This window comes from Barbus barbus, assembly GCF_936440315.1.
Source record: "Barbus barbus genome assembly, chromosome: 27".
In the NCBI taxonomy this organism is placed as follows: domain Eukaryota; kingdom Metazoa; phylum Chordata; class Actinopteri; order Cypriniformes; family Cyprinidae; genus Barbus; species Barbus barbus.
Window position 1 is genome coordinate 8,091,938 of NC_136755.1, and position 20,240 is coordinate 8,112,177.

Consider the following 20,240-nt stretch of genomic DNA (forward strand, 5'->3'; position numbering starts at 1 on the left):
CTGACATTTAAGGTTTATGCAAAAATGACAGAAATTCTACAATGCATGGCTGTATTTTCCCTCTTGGAATGCATATGTGGGTCAATCACAAGCCACAAAAATGTAACCATGTTTATAGCAATAATTTAACACGTTTATAGCAGTAATTGTTGTCAAATGTATATACCTAAAACATGTAGAGGAAATCAATGAAATGATGATGGACATGGTTTGTAAGCATGAGAAAATAAAAGCCTCAAAAGAACTTAATTCATATTTAGCATCCTCTTAGTGACACGGTGATGAAATGAAGTCAAACCACAGATCTTCCATTAAAACAAAAGATTTTTATTTAACTTTTTCTCTGTATACTTTTTATAATAAGACACTTCTCTGCTTGTACACATTGCTCCCTTGAACTTAAAAATGGCAACAATTGTGTGTGGGAATGTAAGTTGGGGCGGACAAACTCAGATGCATACCAATATACATACATGTGTGTATATCAAGGTTCCAATAATAAGCCATAGATGCTAGGACAGCAGTAACAAGCTCAGGTACCTTGGTATAGTTAGAAGTATAATACAATCTCTGAGTATTTCAAGGAATACACATTGCTATTCATTTTTACTTGATATTGGTACATATAATGTGACCACATCAATGGTTTAGGTTTAAGAGGGATGATAAACAGCACTGAAAGCCGATGGGAGAACGGCTTCCAACAAATAGGCCAACCAAGCTGTATATGAGGACCAAACCATGCTTGGCAAAACGTCTGCAAGAAAAGTAAAATAAACCCATTTTAGTTCTTCTCCTTAGTAGGTAGAAAAAAAATATATATATCGATTTAACATTTTTTTCCACTGCACTTCATTTGGATAAACATATACACACACTTGAATGTATATAATGAAAATATCCTAGATAAAATAAACATCCTAATAGTGTCAGAAAAGGTGGGCAATTGGGACTCGTGTTTGCCTTTCACAAAGCGTTCTATCCTCAAAAGAACACATTACATGTAGAGATCAGATATAAATTCACACATACTTTTTAAATTCCCTACTCACACATTTCATTTGAAAGCCCTACTTATTATTTCAAAGCTATTCATTAGACCAAGGCATTGCCAGAAAACAAACAAACCCCAACTTACACCATTAGGATACAGATGCTGGTCAAAATTAGGAGGGAACAATGCTTTGATCTGTTTCTTTTTATATATCAAGCATTTGTGGTTTCTCAATAATCTGGGCTCAGGCTCCCTGGATGGGCAGGTTTTGTTTGACGTCAGGTATATTGCACATTGAACCAATGTCTCATTTTGTAACACTACTCAAAAAGGGCCACAGACTCCTTGGTATTGACTTGTGTCTCAATGAGATAACTGGTAAATTGAAGATCAGTCCGAGGATGTGAGCAAGACAGCTGCTCATAGTTCTGAGACATGTTTTGGGGGACTTTGGAAATACACGCTGGAGGAAGAGCTTGCGTAGCTTCCTATTTAAAAAAAAAAAGAAAAAAAGAAAAAGGAAAAAGGAACTTTACAATGCAGAGGGTGGTCAAAGAGTGATTCTCTACACTCCCTAGAACTGGTAAGTGAATATAACAGTAGCACAATACTTGTCATGTTCAATTAACCTGCAGTTTGACACCTAGTCAAATAAGATGTCCAATATACAGCTATTCATTTGGAGAAAAAAAAACAAAAAAAAACACTGAACGATCTTTATTCTAAAGGAGAGTTTGAGTTTACTGACTTAATATAAGTGCAAGACAAAAGAAAATCTTTAACGGATGAAAAAAAAAAAAAAACCCCATCTAATTTAAAGAGTATCTGACACTAAGGCTAAGAGTCATTTGATTTGCTCACAACAGAAACAACCTTAAAACGATGCGATCCATGAAGAAGAACTTTTGAAGGACCTGCAATTAAGATCACCGTCTAATAATATTAACAAGTAAAATGTGCACTATTAGACTACAATTCCATGCGGAGGCCAAAACAGCTAATGAAACTATTTGAAAACCCAAAGCAATGAGCAGAGAGGACCTATAACTTAACATAAGGAAAAATACACCACATAGGTCTGAAAAGTGGGCATTACAGTGATTTAAAAAAAAAAGTCTTGAACGTTGGTGAGATACTTGGCGGGCACAATAGTATGTGAGTTTGAACCAAAATTGAAGAGGGTTTTATTTAAAAATGAGTTTTAATTATCTGCTTTGCAGAAACAAAAAAAAGATATCCTCACCTTAAAGAGGCTGAAATGAAAAATTAACAACACAAGGGGGAAAACAAATCTATGATACATTTGTTCTCATTAAAAGAGCAACTTCCAGAATCCAACATGTGATGTGAATACACAAGTACATAATAACAACCTTGGCCTTCCATATATACTTCACGCCACAGTTCTTACACAAACACACACGTAACGTGTGCATACCCAGCATACACAAACTAAGCACAACTTTGTTAGGTTGATGTCATTTTGTGCTTGTATATGCAAACATAAATGGGCCATGTGGTCAAATGCATTTTCAGTCAGGATATATTTCCATTAAAATGGGGTGTAGTATGTAAAATCTCAGAGTAGAGTTTAGGATTTGAGGGAGCGTGAAAGGACAGTGTGAATTTCCAAATAAGGGACAAAAAGCTATCAACCAAAAGAACTAGAATGTGTTCATGGTCTTGGTAACTAATAATTTATGATAATAAGGTGTTAACATGTTAAGGGGGAAGAGGTTTTACAGAAAAGAGTGGCCAATGACAGAGGGATGCATTTGAAATATTTCCAAATAAAAAAAAACAAAAAAAAAACAAAAGCATCACTTCCTGTTCTTAGGAGAGGGCCAGTTGCCACGCCTCTCACCACGATTGCCCCCGCCATTGCCAGCTCCACCCACCGGGCCACCAGCGCCAGGCGGACCCCTGGGGCCTCTTCCTCCTCCTCCACCTCCACCTCCACCACCACCACCACCGGCATTAACCCTTCTGTTCTGCCTCTCCATTCCAGGGCGCTGACTGGAGAAGCTTCTCTTGCTGGAGGCCAATTCTTTAGCTGTCATCTCTCTCTCGCCCCCTCCGCCGCCTCCACCACCTCTTCCGGATGGATGGTGGTGGTGGTGATGGTGGTGGTGGGAGGAATAGGGTTTACCGCTGCCTCTGCCCTCTCTTTCTCGAAACTCTGTGAAATCGCTGCTTTCGGAGGCTGTTTCCCATTCCTCGTTGGCCTGATCAGAGTTCTGGTTAGAGACGTCTGGAGATTTGGCACCCCCAGCTGGGTTATGGTTGTGATGGTGTTGAGGGTGCGACTGGGAGTTGCCCTGGTAGTGATGGTGATGGTGGCTATTGAAATTTTGGTTTCCACCCCCAAGGTTGCTGCTGTTAGTATTATTGTTAGAAGTTGTGGACACACTGTGTTTTGCATTTGCAACAGCTGCGGTGGATGCATTGGGAGTGCTATTGGTTTCTTGCAGGGAGTTCTGCAAAGGTGAAGCAGGCTGCTGCTGTTGTGCAGCTATGACTTCAATAATTCCACTGCTTCCATTGATACGGGCTGCATTCTCTCGTTCTTGCTTAAGTCTGCGGAATCTAGGAGGCTTGTCTTGCTGATGCTGGGATCGTCCGTTGCGTCTGCGACGAGGGGGGCGCTCAAATCCCCTGTTAGAGAAACCTCGTCCATCGGGGGCAGACAGAGGAAGAGTCTGGGCAGGAGTGCCAGTGGAATTTGAAGGAAAATTACTTGAGGACCGTGGGGCTCCAGCGCTTCCGTTCTCAGTGGACCCCTGTTGGATAGCTGTAGGCACAGAGGGATTAGGTGCGGAGGGATTTGCACTTTGACTCTGAGACTGATTCTGGTCTGCAGCTTTCTTCTTGTCAACATTGGCTCCACGGCCTGAATCTTTAGGAGGGGGTGGCTGTGAGGACGTCTGTTGCTTTCGCACAGTTGCAGATTTTGTAGACCAGCCATGTGAACCAGAGCCAGGTCCAGATCTGTGTCCACCAGACACTCCAGCATTGCCTCCACTTCTATGGAGACCTCCTACAGCACCACCACCACCTCTGCCACGTCTAGATGGCACTCCCCTTGGTGTGAACACTCTTGTCTGGGAGTTTCTGATAGGAGCTGAAGATGATGAAGGGCCTGTTGTAGGGTTCACTCCTCCGACGCCAGTCTTGGTGTTCGGCTTGCGGTCTTCCTTGTCAGAGTGAGCAAGGTCACTACCAGCACTCTCACTGCCCGTTTCAGATCCCCGTTGTCTCCTCCTCTTTGGCACCTCTTCATATTCAGAGCCTTCACTTCGAGTCTCACTTCGGTTCCTAGCACGTCCTGGATTTGGCTGAGAGCCCCCATGTCTATGCCTACCACTGCCAGATGATGCCTCTCGCTTGTATTCTTGATTAGAAGGTGCATGGTGGTAGCCACTGTTGGCAGCTGATCTATAATCCCTGCTGCTCCTGCCACCTGCTTTGCCACGGCTGCCACCACCTGCACTGCCGGTGTAAGTGCCCCTGTAGCCTCGGCCTCGGCCGTAGAACTCTCCTCGGCCACGGTTGGATCGACTACCTCTGGACGAAGATGAATGGTAATTTGCGCTCCCTCTTTCAGCAGAATGCTCTCTTTCCTTCCTGGACTGTGGAGCTGAAGAGACAGAATTCTGGATAGAGCTTTCTCCATTTTTGGGTCCTTTACCTGGACCCCCAGTGTTACCTCGCTCCTTTCCGCCATTTCTGGGTTTATTTGATGAGACTGCATCATCTTTCCCACCGAATGCTGAGGTGCCTTGAGCCCCAGAGGCCGTTTCTTGTTTGGTTGTGGTCTGGCTAGCATCTTGTTCTTTATCTTTACCAGAGCCTCCAGTGGTCTTCTCTCCTCCTCCTTCACCACCCTCTCTTTTCATTTCTTTAAGAACTGGCCTTTTAATTGGACCTGCTCGCTTGGTTGTGGTGCCATCTGATTGAGTAAAGGATTTGTTCTCAGCCCCCTGATTTGCAGGTTCTTCAGTATTTCCACTAATTCCAGAGCCCGGAGTCTTTCTGTTATGGGTTGAGCCCCCACTCGCGCTACTGCTACCAGGCCTTGGGCCCCAGTGTGTCTCAGTTTTGTGCTCCCGACTGCGAGGGTTGGCTTTAGGGTGGTGCTGCTGCACAGAATGCTGATGGGGATGATTTTGTGCATTTCCCATTCTCTCCTGTTTCCTTCCTGAAGCATGAGCAGATCCAGTATCATGTTCAATCGGTGGTGGGACCTGATTATGTAACGACTGTTTTCCACTACCATCTTCTCTAGCTGAGGAAGATGATGATGATGAACAGGAAGGGGAAAGGGACAGCTGATGTAGTGGAGGTGAAGGGTCACTCTTTTTTGCCCTCCCCCCTTTTTCTCGCTCTCTGCCATTCTCTTGCTTATGAGGATGAAGAGAGAAATGAGGGGCGTGAGTTGGGGGACCATGGTGTTGGAGATGCGAGTTGGTCTCCAAGGCCGAGTGATCAGAACGGCCATTACGGTCATAATGGGGATGAGTCCCCCCCCAGATTTGGCTCTGTTGACTACCCTCCTGGTGGCCAAAACCATGCAGTGTCCCTCCACTGCTGGCCCTTTGCTGCAAGTGGGAGCCCATTCTGGATCCGTTGTCAGGGTAGTTACTGTAACCTCCTCGTCCACCCATGAAGGGCTGATGATGGGCATGGTGGCTAGCACCCTGGCCCCCAACTTGAATCCCAAGAGGTGGTGGGGTTTGGTTGGATGAGCCAGATGGAGAGCTGGGCGGCTGAATGGGAGCTGTGCCTCCCTCCCGCATAAGTACTGGAGGAGTGTCACTTCTAGAAAGATTAAAAAAAAAAAAAAAAAATTATCATGCTTGTGAAACAAATTAAAGAAATCTGGAATAAAGAATTTTAATAGAAATTGGTTTAAATACAATAACTTGGTATTTATAGATGTATTAATAGTTTCTATTAAAATAGCTTCGTTACCTTTGACCTTTGCCTGCCTCCTCTACCTCGACAGCTTTCTGCCGTAGGGGGGAACTTAGACCTCGCCCCTCAGTACCCCCTGGAAAAACATCTGGTCCCCAAGCCAGTTTGGGATCCATTGGAGGTGTGCCCCGATGGGCATGAGGGGGTCCACCATGCTGCTGCCTATCAAATGGATCTGACCCAGAGCCACCTGAATCAGAACGCTCTCGACTCATCATCCCTGAAACATAAAAGCCCCTATAATCTCTGGACACCAAGACTGTCTGACTAATTTTCACAGTTGATCTCAGTTATTTACTAACCTGAAGGATGCATGCTGGGAGTGTAGTAGTCCATGGGTGGGGGACGTCCCTGCATCATTCGGGGGTCCATGTAGGGCATCATCATCCAGCGGGGATCAAAGTTCATAGGCAGAGGTGGAGGACGTCCCATTGAGCCAGGAGTGTAAAGGGCTGGCTGTTTTGGCCCAGACTGTGGTGTGGTACCTGGAGAGGGGCCCTGGAGCTGATTTTGGGCAACCTGGTTATGTTGCTGCTGCTGCTGCTGCTGCCACTGTTTGAGAAGTTGCTCCTGTCCACAAATGATACAGACCACATATTATAAAAAAAAAAAAAAAAAAAAGTATTTTATGTTAAACCCAGTACCTGAGTAGAGAGACATATATTTGTTACTATGTTAAAAGACAAAAATGCTCTTTATACAGTGACTTGCGAAAGTATTCATACCCCTTCATTTTTTTTTTCACATTTTATGTTGCTGCCTTGTTAAACTGCTTTAAATTACAGTTTCTGGGATATAATGCATTTAATACAACAACTGCAGCACTAATTGTGAGAGTCAAGTTCATAATATACATTCATTAATGGATACAACTTTTTCCATATTCAAACAAACAAAACATCCAACACAAACCTGTTGTTGCCTCTGAAAACGAGGAGGAAGCGATTTTTGATACTTGGAAAAGCCCTGCCCAGATGGACCACTTCCCTGCCGTCCTGTTCCACCAACATTTTCAACCACCTTCACCGTGTCATCTCCACCTCTAGTGCGGATATGCACCACAGGTTCCTCCTTGGAATCTCCAGGCACTGGGACATCCAGGGTTTGTGGATGCTGGGTGGGTTGAGGCTGCAGAGTCTGCTGAGACTCTGAATGAAGAAGAAATCATGTGTGTTACATATTACATTTCAACTTATTTAAAACAAATACTGTAATCTGCTCATCATCTTCTATAACAAATTCACCAAGGAAAGTCCACCAAGTATCAGAACGATGAATAAATATATTGCCTATTCAACCAAAAAAAAAATAGACTTTTTTTGTAACTCTTTACGGAGTACTAACCAGTGTTGGAGTCATGGCTGCTGTTGCTGCCAGCCCGCTGTCTGTTATTAATATTCAATCCTAGTGTTGCACCGCTTCCCTGAGAAGATGATAGAGGAGGGTCTTCAGTGTCCACACAGGGTGATGATGGCTGACTGACATTGGGAGATGAAGCAGGTGCAGACAAGGAAGGACTAGGACTGTCGGTCGGAGCATCACTGGGGGTGCCTGGTTTCATAGTCTGCTGCTGTTTTTCATCAAGTCTTTTCAGCTTCTCTGCACAGGCAGCACGACGCTCCTCCTGCATTCTCCGCTCCTCCTCTTCACGCCGCCGACGGGCACGCTCTACCGCAGCAGAGATCTCAGTTGATGACTGCTTCCTCCGTTGCCGCCATGTCTCATCCTCATCCTCACCCTGTTGCTGGGGATGCAGGGTGTTGGAGGGAGGAGGGGTCGGCCCGCCAGGCATTGCCCCTGCCTGCTGCTGTGCCTGGGCACCACTGGGCTTCTGGGGGGCTAGGACGGGGCCTGAGATTGGCGACTGGTTCGAAGGCCGGTCCTGTTGACAGAAGGCGGTTTATTAACTAAAGTTCCCCAATACAACCACCAACATGCTTTTGCTAGTGCTTCATGTCGTATCCGTCCTATTTCTTGGACTCTTTCCCCATGTACCTGGCGGTAGTAGGAGTAGGGCCCTTGTCTAAGAAGTGGACCTGGTGGGGGGGAGGGCTGCTCCCTTGGGCCACCTAGTCCGGGCCTACGCCCCTGCATAGGGGTACATGTATCAATCAGCGAGTCATCCAGGAAACACCACAAGTTCCTGTCCTCACAGTGACTGCACATTATTTGGCAAAGGCCAGTGGTACCAAGGGCTTGGACCTGGATGGGGAGATGAGACGCATACCTGATAAGATCCTGCATTTGCCTGACTGCTCCAGCTGCTTCCATCCTCCTCGGCCCAGCCTGGCTTGCTGGAGGGGGACGCGGAGCCATCTTCAGCAGAGGAAGGAGGGGTGCGGCGCGAATCCCCTCCACTGTCGGATGCCCGGGAACGTGAAACAGGTGCAGGTCCATCTTGGGATCTCTGCTGCTCCCTCGACTCCCTGTTACAACAATATAAAAACAAAGTTTTCAAACAGAACTTCAGTGTGCAAAAAGTTAATCAACTAAAGGTAAAACATTTTTGAAATGCTTACCGGATTCCATTTTTGTTTTCAGACCGTTCCTCTTCCCCATCATCCTCTCCTTCATCATCGCTGAACTTCAACTTTGCGGAGTAGTCAATTTCTTCCTGTGCTCCTGGAAACAAAGCAAATCACCAAGAAAAGGTTACTACGCTGTTGTTATATGTTGTAACTCTATACCAATATTGAAAGAGCAATAAAAATGCTCACTAACATTTAGCCACTGTCATTTGTTAAACCACAAAATAGGCGAGTTACCTAATTATTCCATTCTAATGTGCCAGAGTAATTGAAAGCATTCCTCTTACCAGCCCAGCCCTCATCTCCATCATGGTCCAGCTCATCCAGCTCCTTCAGATCATTCTGTTTCAGAATGGATGGGCGTTTTACCACTTCACCCCGGGGGCCTCCAGGGGGCCGCCCATCTGGCCCTACTCCACCCTGTGACCGAGAAAACCTGGCAAGAAGTAGTTGGAAGAAAGTTTGGAAAGCCAACTGAATGACTGTGGAAATAAATATTAGTAGATTCATTTCTACTCAGTATAAATATAAATATTCTTACCTAGGGGCCTCATTTGGGGGTGGGTACCTGTATGGTCCCTGTGGACCATAAGGGGGTGGGAAGGGCAGGTATGGTGGATACATCTAGAGAAAAACATCCAGAAAAAACAGAAAGTTTTAGACATTCTCTAAAGACAGTTTTAGACATTCTCTAAAGATGGGCCAAAATGAAAATGTTACAAAACTTACGAAGGGAGGCAAGATGCCTCTATAAGCCTGGAACTGCGGGCCAATAGGTGGCTGGGGGAGGGGAAGTGCGGGGTTGCCGGTTGGGGAAGTTCTAGGCGGCCCATGAGAAGATGCATTCTGCTGTGGGATGGGAGGGGCCCCAGCAGCACCCTCCATCACCATGGCTCCCCCAGCACCGCCCTCCGCAACTGCCTCCCCAGCCAGGGTGGGTGCCAATGCCCGGCCCCCACCATCCCGCCAGCTTGTTACGTCTGGAACAGAAAGCAACAAATTATTAATGGAGGAACTGCTGAGTACATCTGAACCAGTACGAATCAAAAGCACTAGAAGATATCAGATATAACATGAATACCACATGCTCCAAAACACAAATCCCCACAACAGTTATCGAAAGAAGAGAAGGGCTATCATGCTTACTTTGGGGGCGGAGGCTTGGTCCTGGCCCATACCACTGATCTGCAGTGGCCTGTTCTTTGCCAACTCTGTCCTGGTCTCCAGCCGCCTGCAGGGTGGGAAATTCCTCGCGAGAGAATGGCGACGGTTGGTTTGATCCCTTTCCACCTGTGAGGAAAACAAAGGGAATTGAATATCTTTGATGTACTGTATAAAAAAGATCCTGCATTACAAACGTCACTTCTCTTGTCCAAGCAGAACGCGATGAAACAAAAATTAATAGCAACAGTTTTACAGCAAGTGTCCACTGATATTTTGAACTTTTGAAAAAAAAAACATAACTTTACATTTCTTAATATTCCTTACTAAGAAATGTAGTTATTAGTCCTAATTAGAGTAATTCAACTAATGCTCTATTTCAAGTTTATCACCCAAATTTGGTTTTATCATATACTGCTGATTAAAAAAAAAGTTATATAATTAAACCAACATTTTATACAGGAAACCCTTTTACTACTTTGAAACTCTGTACACATAGTGAGTTGTCATCTGTAAGCATGTTCTTGGTACTGTCTCTTACCATCTCCTTGTACTCCATGTGTAACACTTGCTGGAGCCCAGGACCTTGGCCCTGCGGCTAGAACTTGAGTTGGGGCCTAAGAGACATACAGAATTGTCAAGAACCAAACAATGTACCAGAGTAACAAAAATAATAATGTACATTAAATGTAATGTACATTTAAGCCAAATATCCTAAGTTCATTGACTTTAAACATGTTCACTGGTATGCGCCTTGTCATACAACAACTACAGCTGTAAGATGTGGGCTTCATTAGCTCAGACTTGTTGAAAAACAAGTGCATAATGTTGGAGATTATTCATGTTTGTGTGATGGCACCTCTTGAGCTGGGGGTGTTCTCGGCACGCTCGGCGCAGACGTCTGTGAAACCACAGGCTGCTGCGACTCCGGCTGCGCTGCTGACAATACATCGGTACTACAGGGAAAAATCGAAACAAAAACAACAAACATTAGATGGCAGGCATGGGCATATATCCAATCAGACTGCATTTAAAGACAGCAGAGGGTGGAAGGTCTCCAAAGATAATTATGCCTTTGCCTGAGTTTTCTACAGTCCAATCAAAACCAGACTTGATGTGATTTTTCTATACAAACAAACTGATTTAAGAATCTGGGTGGTCCATAGTGATGCACCATTAGAGCACATTGTCAGGTAATTGAGCACTTTTTCAAAATGCAGACTGTTATACTGATAGCGATGGAGCTGGTAGGGGTTTTATATTTATTGTGTATTAAAATTACGCAAAGAATAATGTAATGTAGCTCCTTCAGAATGGTGAACATGCCTCACCTCTTTGGGTCTGCTTGTTCCTGCTTGCTTGCCCATCCTGTGCCGTCTTTGGGAACGAGCGAGACGTTGGGGTCGTTGCCTTTGTTCTCTGCCTTCAAACTAGGCAAGCTGGCAGGGGGGGGCATGCGCCGTGCAGAGGCAACTTTACCAAGAGACTGTAAGCCATGACGAGGGGCAACTGAAAGTAGAAGAGTGACAGGAGGAGTAAATAAACAAGCGCAGAAACCCAATACCGTCTTGAGGGACGCGGCCTGAGACTAAGCAGGAGAGACTGCAGCATAGGAATGCTTGGCTGGCCAGTGAAAGTAGCAAGAGTATCTTGTGTGGATTTGTTTCAAGTGGTTGACTCGAAATTGACTTGGTCAAAAATCCCATTTTAACACTCATGACAGACATGGCCCATGCAAAAAAGGTTGAGAATTGCAAAGAGAGATGAGCTGCATCAGTCCAATCAAAACGGCACAGCAGCCATCACCTCCTGCTAATACATGAAGTGTCTTACAGTGGAAACCCAGTGCCTTATGATGATTTACAAGATGCAGAAAAAAATGGATGGAATCACAGAATACAGTCATAAAAATGGAATTTACAGAATAACACAGAATCTGACTGAATTTCGCACATTTTGATTAAGTAAATCAAAAGAAGGGCTGTACACTTAATTCAATTGAGATATGGACAAGTGTCTATAAATATTAAAGGGCAAAAAGACTGCGTGACTACGTGAATGAGCAGAGCAGTTTCATCTACTAAACACACTCAAGCACATGTGATGCTCGTGGTGTTTCCAGCATCTGCCATTTCACCGTATGAGGACATGAACTTCATCTCCAGAGCTGCTTTGAGAGCTCACTTAAGCATTTCACCATTTAATCTGATAAAACTATTGTCATATCATACACAGAAAGGTCTGCACAACGATTTAAAATAAAAGTTCTGTTGAACTTGAAGAAATTGTGAGAACTAAGTCACTATTTTTATACATTTGAATGTACTTAAATGAACAATAAAAATATAGGCCTAACTAAGAAAACTTCAAGGAATGTCTCACAATTTTTTGTCCATCTTTTAACTTAAATAACAAACCTCTGTTGCGGTGGAGCACTTTACCAAAAAAATTGAAATTATTAAATCTTTATTTAATTACATTTTAAAAGAATAATTAAATTGTTCATGTTTAATGACTGTTTTTGATTACCACCTATTTCGATAATACATTTATATTAAATCATGAATCCAGAAAAATTAAACCAGACAACAACACATTTCATATGGTCCTTTTACTGCAAACATTTTTATACAATAATTAAATTGTTAAATTTTTATCTATTCATTTGTTTAGACAAGCTTTTTGATTATTCAAATTTTTATGAAACCATTTCAAAAGGAATCCAGACAAATGAAAACATAAAACACAGAATTTGGGAAAAATAAATCAGATTTCATAGGGCACTAAAACTTTTTTAAAGGGTTAGTTCACCCAAAAATGAAAATAAGTCCATATTTTACTAACCTTTAAGGCATCCTAGGTGTACATGACTTTCTTCTTTCAGAAGAATTCAATCTGAGTAATATTCAAAATTGTCCTGGCTCTTTCAAGCTCTGTAATGGCATGAGCAGGTGGAAGTGTTCAACAGTGCAAATGTAGTCAAATAAAGCGCACGCATCCATATTAAAATGCGCATCACACTGCTCCGGGGGGTGAATAAAGGTCTCCTGTAGTGAATCGATGCGTTTTTGGAAAAAAATAAATAAATTAAATTGTGTAACTTCCTCTATCTGTCTGCCTTTCCGGCGGATGAGGTAGGACGCAGCGCATGTGCGTGCGAGTCTCGCAAAAACCAACGTTTGTTTATAGGAGCAAAGGAAGCAAAGTTTCCGTACTTTACCAAAGGAAAACCAGTCTCCTCTTTGCTTATATCAAAATCCTCCAACATTTTTCTTTACAAATCCTCGTTTTGTGCTTCTAATTCGTTACCGGCGTTTTGTTTTGTTCTCTCTCCGCACTCGTCACTAATCACGAAACGCCGACATCCTACGATATCCGCCGGAACGGCTTCCGCTTATGACAGTTAGATGAAGTGTTACATGAAGTGAGAGAGAAGTGTTTATTACGTTTGAAATATGGATATTTTTCTTACAAAAATGCATAGATTCGCTACAGGAGGCATTTATTCATCCTCCAGTGCCGTGTGAGGCACATTTGTTTTATGGATTCGCGCACTTTATTTTACGTGTTTTGGACTGTGTAACAGAAACAGATGCTGACTGCAATGATAGAGCTTAGAAGAGCCAGGACAATTTTGAATATTACTCCGATTGGATTCGTCTGAAAGGAGAAAGTTATATACACCTAGGATGGCTTGAGGGTGAGTAAATAACAGGATCATTTTCATTTTTGGGTGAACTAACCCTTTAAACCTTTATTACATTGTTGTTAAATTGTATAAATTTGAAGATTTCAATTAAATAGACAGGCTTTCTGATTACTAAAAATTTAACAATTAAAAATGGAAATTGGAGGGAAAAAAATGATTAAATAGAGCCCTAGAAATCAATGACAAAATACAGATACAATCACCATGAAACAGATTTTGCAAACCATTTCAAGATATTCAACAAGTGTTCAAAATTGTGAACATTAAGAAATGTGCGTTAGATAAGTTAATAGGGTCCATGTTGATTTCATGCTGACCTGAGTTTAACCCAAGATCGTCTATATACAAACAGAAGGAGACAAATGACCTTAAACATAAGCTTTAAACCAATGCAAACTCACCAACAGGCTTCTGTGCTTCAAGGCTCTTTCCTTTGTAGGTATCAAACAGGTTGAGAGACGCATACTTGGTTTTGCCATCCTTCCCCTTTGCCGTTTGCCCAGAGCGCTCTGACATTGCGCTGTACGCTCATTGAGTATGGTGAGTCCTGAGACTGACAGAGAAAGAGAGAGTGAAAAGGGAGAACGTGATGCTGAGTCGAAGGGTGTCCTCTTTCAAGCTTTCCCATGTTTTCAGGATCAAAATGAATGCTAAACTGAACAGCCAAGTGTAGGCATGAAAGGGACGGTGTATGGTATGGTTTATATTTTACTGAAACGAGCCGTATTGGCAAATACTATATACAAGACCCAAATCCCTAATGTCATTTGTGTGGATTTTTCTCTGTCTAGTCCTTTTCTTATATCCAACCACATATGAAAGCTACAAGATTTATCAACTTTTTCTGAACACAAAAATCTATGTTTTTAGGTTTCATTATTTCTCACAATATCTCTGATAAAAAGGAGATTGAACACCATTAAGAAAAAAGGTCCGTTCACACCACAAACTTTAGAGATATCTATAGCACCCACACAGGTAGACGATAATGTTTAGTTTGTTATAAGCTCTTTAAGTATGACATCATCAAAATAGTCCAATTCATCAGCTGGAAAAAAAAAATCTGAAATCAATTCCAATGATATTGTGCCATTTGTCTTATGGCTGAGGTGTGACGTACCTATTCTCATGGAATTGGAATGATTTATAGTTATAGTTACCATCCTTGGTGTGAACGGGCCTTAAATCTGAAATGTTGTGAGTTTGGGTTTATTATAACGTTCATCTGGGAACGCAACGTGCGCCATTTCATCAGATTTGTAAGGTAAATAATTTCTAAATCTACACAAACACAGGAGAATACATCGCGATTTCAAAATAAAAGCTCAAACCCTCACTCTGAGTTTACACGTTTTGATGTCCACATATTCATTTAATTACAGTGGCTATAGCATTTCTGTCTTAAATAAATATTAACGATTAAGTGGACATTTGAATTAAATGGTGGCCGATTTTTTTGTGGGAAATTAACCGTTTAGATTAATCTAAATAAAAATAGTAGTTAGTGGCAGCCCTATATAAAACCATGACTTTTACTGGTGATTTCCTGCATTCTGTATATCACTGTTCAGTTTGTTTACATAGGTCCTCCTAGGCATCATGCTCAACCAACTCAAATCAACTGAGATACTGGGGTGTCCCATATTATCAGTTCAACAGATCTCACAGCACATGACCCATTTTTGCGCCAGACCAGACAGAAATTTGCACAAACTCATCAGACAAGCAACAAGTTAATTCAAACAACACCAAAACCAATTTTTTTCCACTAAATTGTTTCTTTCAGACAACTGCTCATCGATTCATATAGTCAGACTTGTCAACAAATACTATTAATGACTTATTAAAGGCCAGAAAAAGGCAGTTTCAACTGGTGTTACCATGGTGATGCATTATAAATATTGTCCCTCTGTTACTGCCTTGCAAGGGATTGCATCCACAACAACACCAGGGATGTCTTTACTGCTAGCCAGTGACAGCCACTCAACTCACACAGGTTCATAAAACCTCTGATTTAGGACTGCACAATAAATCACATTCAATTGTCATGCGCATCTCGTCAGTAAAGCCGGTCCTGCGATTAGTAGCTAATCTCCATCACGTGCTTTCAGATGGAGCGGCATTTAATACACAGAGCCGTAGATCGCTGACAAGCTACGCAATATCGCGCTCATAATCAAAATTATGAATGCGATATTGCGTAGCTTATCATTGCATGCGATTTATCGTGCAGCCCTACTCTGATTTTAAAATAAACCGAAGTCATCACAACAGTCTTGTGTCAAACACAAGACAACATTTCCAAAACCACATAAGTAGACTCCAGTATGACAAATAATGAAACTACCTACATCTTGCCATCTGTAGATCAATTATCACGAAGGTACACAATCTGTTACCCTAAATACAAAGCAACAAATTAAAAAACAGCTCGGTGCTGCGTGTTTATGTCTTCCATTTGGACAACACAAGAGACTCTCTACAAAATAATAATAAATAGGCTACAGGTTTCATTTACATTTAAAATAATTTAAAATGTGTAGTTTTAACAGTAAAATACTGTAAACATGTTAAGGCAAAAACCTGTTAATTGGTAAATGGCAAGTTCTCTTTCTGTAAAAAAATGTTTTTTTTAATTTTAGATAATTTTAAAAATGATTTACAAAATGTAAAATATCTACTGGGACATTGTGTCATTTTACACTAAAATACTGTATTGATTTTTAAATTAAAAATGAACAGTCTTCTCACGATTTACAGTGAAAACCTGCAAACTGAAATTCCTTGGGACAATTAACATTAAATCAGCTATTGTATATGAAATATACAGTTTTTACAGTAAATTGAACAGGGTGTTTACAGGACACAAATTTGAACAACAACAACAAAAAAAAGCTTTTTGGCGATTCATTTACACAACAAAGACAGGGCATGAAAATGCAAACTTTTGAAAACAGGTTTCAAAGTGCAAGTTTAAAATGTGATTTTGTGAAAATGGTGACGTCATGCACATGAGTATTACATGGCATGCCCCATAGGCTTTCACTCCTAAATTATGGTTGATTAAATAGTCTTTGTACTTGTTTCAATTCAAGTTGTGGGTTCTTCAGATGTAAAAGTTCTAGCAATTACAGCAGCCATTTGTTTGTGTTTCTTCTTCTACAGTATGACATTCAGCATGACACAGAATGATTAAAAGCCCTCCATACGGTCAGATAACGTTCATCATCATTCCTTACAAAAAAATTACAATGACAACCATAGGTTTTGCCAAAATAACAGCTACCAGTTCTTAGAATATTTAGATGAGCCACCATTCTCAATATCACAAATATTGTTTGCATAAGGTGCCTTGGCCAACATAAAGCGTCATTGTGCTACAGGCGTCCCGAGTTCGAATCGCCCGAGGATCTTTCCCGCACCCCTCTCTACCACGTCACTTCCTGTCTCCTCTACACTGTCCTATCATAATAAAAACAGAAAAAATAAAGTACAATAACTGTAGTAAGTGTTAATTTGGCGGTAATTTTGCAAAGGACAACTAAAACAGCACTTAAAATGCTGTTAAAAAAAAAACATGAATAATAAAAGCGCACAATCCGTTAATGAAGAGCACAGTCCTAAACCAGTCCTGCTTCCCTGTTTAACACACAAACGCTATCGCAGTGTACTACACATCACTGTCATTGAATGGGGCAGATGCAGATTAGGAATAGCAGCGATGGCCAGTTGGCAAAGCCTGTAAAATAATCTCTACGCAGCATGAAGCAGCGCTGGCGTACAGGAGCTGCGTAGAGATTATTATACACGCTTTGCCAACTGACCTTTACACAAAAACGCTTAAATAATTCATCTAACCTTACGAAAAGCCCGGCATCTGATATAAAACCGGGTGGCTGATATATTATAAACCCGGTGAATTGTCTGTTTTGACTGGTTAACTCGCTTCTAGGAGCCGCGGCCTCCATGTTTCGTGCTGGGAGGAGGGGGCAGACCTGTGTTTTTCATAATATACATAACTTCAAAATAACACATTACTTCAAACAAGTGCAGTAATATAGCCATTGACGAGATAAATCGGAGGGGGCGACCAAAATAACAGGAAAATAAATGGTCAGTATAATTGATGCTGCGGGTTTGACTAAAGGACTTGATGGCGAGAACAAAACAAAATGGCGGCGGTGAAGTGAGGCCAGAGCTACAAGCACATTAGCGTCGGGATTTGTGACGATTTAACAACACGGGCTTCATCTAGAATCCGAGTTCAAGGCTTTTAGAGTGCGATTTAATATATGGTTACGCAAACAAGTCAACCGGAGCCTTGATTTGAACCAAAACAATGCACTTGCCTAACATGCAGTCTCAGTCAAAGCACGTCTTATGTATTTCTTCAATCTAGGCATACTAATTCAACTCAACATGAACATAAAACTTGCTAAAATGGCAAGCGGTGTAAATGAAAAACCTCACAGGCTCTTATTAACAACAATACGGCACATCTTCGCCAGGATGTGTGAGACACACACACAAGCTATGCTGATAGCATGCTAACCTTAGCCGACACCGACCGATGAAAAGCAGGACAGCTGGACCCCAACACTACGGTCACAAACACCTCTATAATAAACCCTCTTTAGTGCACTCGAATTGTCTTTAGACACAGCTACTAACCTGGTCTTGTCCCGAGGTTGTATCGTTATTAGCAATAATCGTGAACTAGCTACCGTTAGCACAAGCTCTTACAAAAGCTCAAAACAGGATTATGTGTTGAAGAGATCTGATGAGGATTGCTGAGGACGGATGTGTGCTGTGCAGTGAGGCTTACTTGTACTCCTTTTTCTTTTTTCCAGAAAACAAATGAAAAAGGAAAAATAAAATAATATTGCGGGGGTCGATCCTTCACTATTAGAGCCGTCAACGGCTTCTGAGGATGGTAGCGCAGAGAGGGGCGGATGCTAGTGAAGGGGGCGGGGCTACATTAACATAATAAGTTCCGAACTTGTTTCTTGGCCAATCAGATCATATATTTTAAAAATATAATTTACATATGTAAAGCACACCTCTTGCTTAGTGATAGAAGTCTACTATGAATGGTTTTACGAACAGGTGTAACTTGATTTTATCTTCTCAGCCAGCATGACTATTTGTATTAAAGATGATTCATTTAGTTTTACACTGTAAACAAAGTGTCATGTTTTTGGTATTATGTTTTTAAAGGTGTACCATAGTATTATAACTCCTGTGGAGTACCATAAATACTATTGTTTATGACTAATAGTAAAAGTAGGTCTAGATATTAAAATACTTTTAAACCAGTACAAAAAATGTTAGAGAGCATCACCGGAAAGAAAACTCAAGGCAGTAGGACATGAGGCTTATAATAAAAGATAAAAGACTGCAATTTTTATTTATCATTTGAACAACTAACAGGTTTATTTGTCATTGAAATGTAGGACTATATACACTACATTTCTGAAATCAGTAAGATTTTTAAATGTTTCTAATTGAAAGTCTCTTTTGCTCACCTAAACTGAATTTATCTGATAAAAAAAAGAGTAAAAACAGTAATAATGTGAAATATTATTACAAATTAAAATTAAGCAATTATTTTGTTTTAGGCTAGTATATTTAATATGTATAAAATGTAATTTATTCCTGTGATGCTAATTTTCATCAGTCAGTCTTCAGTGTCAGAAATCATTCTATGCTGATTTTGTGTTCATAAAAACATTATTATCTGTAAAAACAAATCTTAGCTTTAGGTCACCTGAAGCACATATTTGAAATTCAACTATTTTTAGCGCTATAAATGTCTTAAATGTGACTTTCAATCTGTGTAATGTGTTCATGCTGAATAATTATTATTATTATATTTTTTTAATGGTAGTGTCAATGCATATAATATATGGAATATAATCTTTAAATCTTAAATGTAATCTTATATAGAGTATAGAACAGTGGTTGTACTGCAATAAAAGGTACAGGTGATGCATAATGCAAATGATGCCTAAACACACTAATAAAAGCAAATTGTTTATTTGTTTGTTTGTGTGACTCAAATAAATGGGTAAAACATTGCTATGCAATTTTGTAATTCTTTTAAAATATTTGTACAAAAAGCCATTTAAAGCACTTTGTCTTAGTCACAACAAAACACACCTTTGATTTGCCATTGGGATCAGTGCATGCTTAATTGATTTCAGACTAACTCACACTAATCCACCAAACACAGACATAAAAACGTGCCAAGTGGGGCACACACACACACACACACACACACACACACAGAGAGCAGTGCAACATTCATGAATAACAAGAAAACTATCCTTGCAATTCATTGTTTCAACATTTAATAGCCAGATGAGTAAATGAGTGAACGAATGATTAAAAAATAAATCAGACAAAGCTATGAAACCACTCCTTAATAATTCTGAGAACCAACTCAGGTTTGGTAAAACACGTTAAAGTATGCACGTGTGTTACTCATGCCAAAAGATGTCAGAAGAGTAGTCAGAGATACAGTCGTGGCCTGACACAGATATTGACACCCTTGGTAAATATGAAGAAAGAAGCCTGTGAAAATAAATCTGCATTGTTAATCCTTCAATGAAAGGTTTATATATATATATATATATATATATATATATATATATATATATATATATATATATATATATATATATATATATATATATATATATATATATATATATATATATATATCTTTTATTATAAAAAAATAAAATAAAAAAAAACTTTCATTGAAGTAGGCTAAAAGAAAAACAACTGAAAATGTACTCTCATCTCAAGTACACCACACTAATTTTCTATATTGGGTTTAGGTCAGGGAACTGGAATGGCCATGGCAGAACCT

At 40.9% G+C, this 20,240-nt stretch overlaps 1 protein-coding gene across 1 annotated transcript; it reads right to left on the reverse strand.

Annotated features, from left to right (window-relative positions):
- Positions 1-313: 313 nt before the first annotated feature.
- Positions 314-18,280, reverse strand: LOC306847191 (protein PRRC2A-like). Its single transcript, XM_079381004.1, has 16 exons — positions 18,192-18,280; positions 13,768-13,919; positions 10,989-11,166; positions 10,517-10,613; positions 10,199-10,274; positions 9,643-9,786; positions 9,226-9,476; positions 9,038-9,120; positions 8,784-8,932; positions 8,488-8,590; positions 8,196-8,394; positions 7,313-7,850; positions 6,881-7,116; positions 6,271-6,538; positions 5,966-6,188; positions 314-5,812 (listed from the first exon to the last, which is right to left on the reverse strand). Exons 2-16 carry the CDS (start codon positions 13,880-13,882, stop codon positions 2,815-2,817), a joined length of 5,658 nt encoding a protein of 1,885 aa, XP_079237130.1. The 5' UTR covers positions 13,883-13,919; positions 18,192-18,280; the 3' UTR covers positions 314-2,814.
- Positions 18,281-20,240: the final 1,960 nt, after the last annotated feature.

Excerpts from the sequence above, each read along its gene's own strand:
- LOC306847191 (XM_079381004.1), bottom strand. The coding sequence starts at position 13,882 with ATGTCAGAGCGCTCTGGGCAAACGGCAAAGGGGAAGGATGGCAAAACC. Across the intron at positions 9,477-9,642 it reads ACCAAGCCTCCGCCCCCAAA|ACGTAACAAGCTGGCGGGAT; the intron begins GTAAGCATGATA and ends TTTCTGTTCCAG. Across the intron at positions 5,813-5,965 it reads GAGGCAGGCAAAGGTCAAAG|AAGTGACACTCCTCCAGTAC; the intron begins GTAACGAAGCTA and ends TAATCTTTCTAG.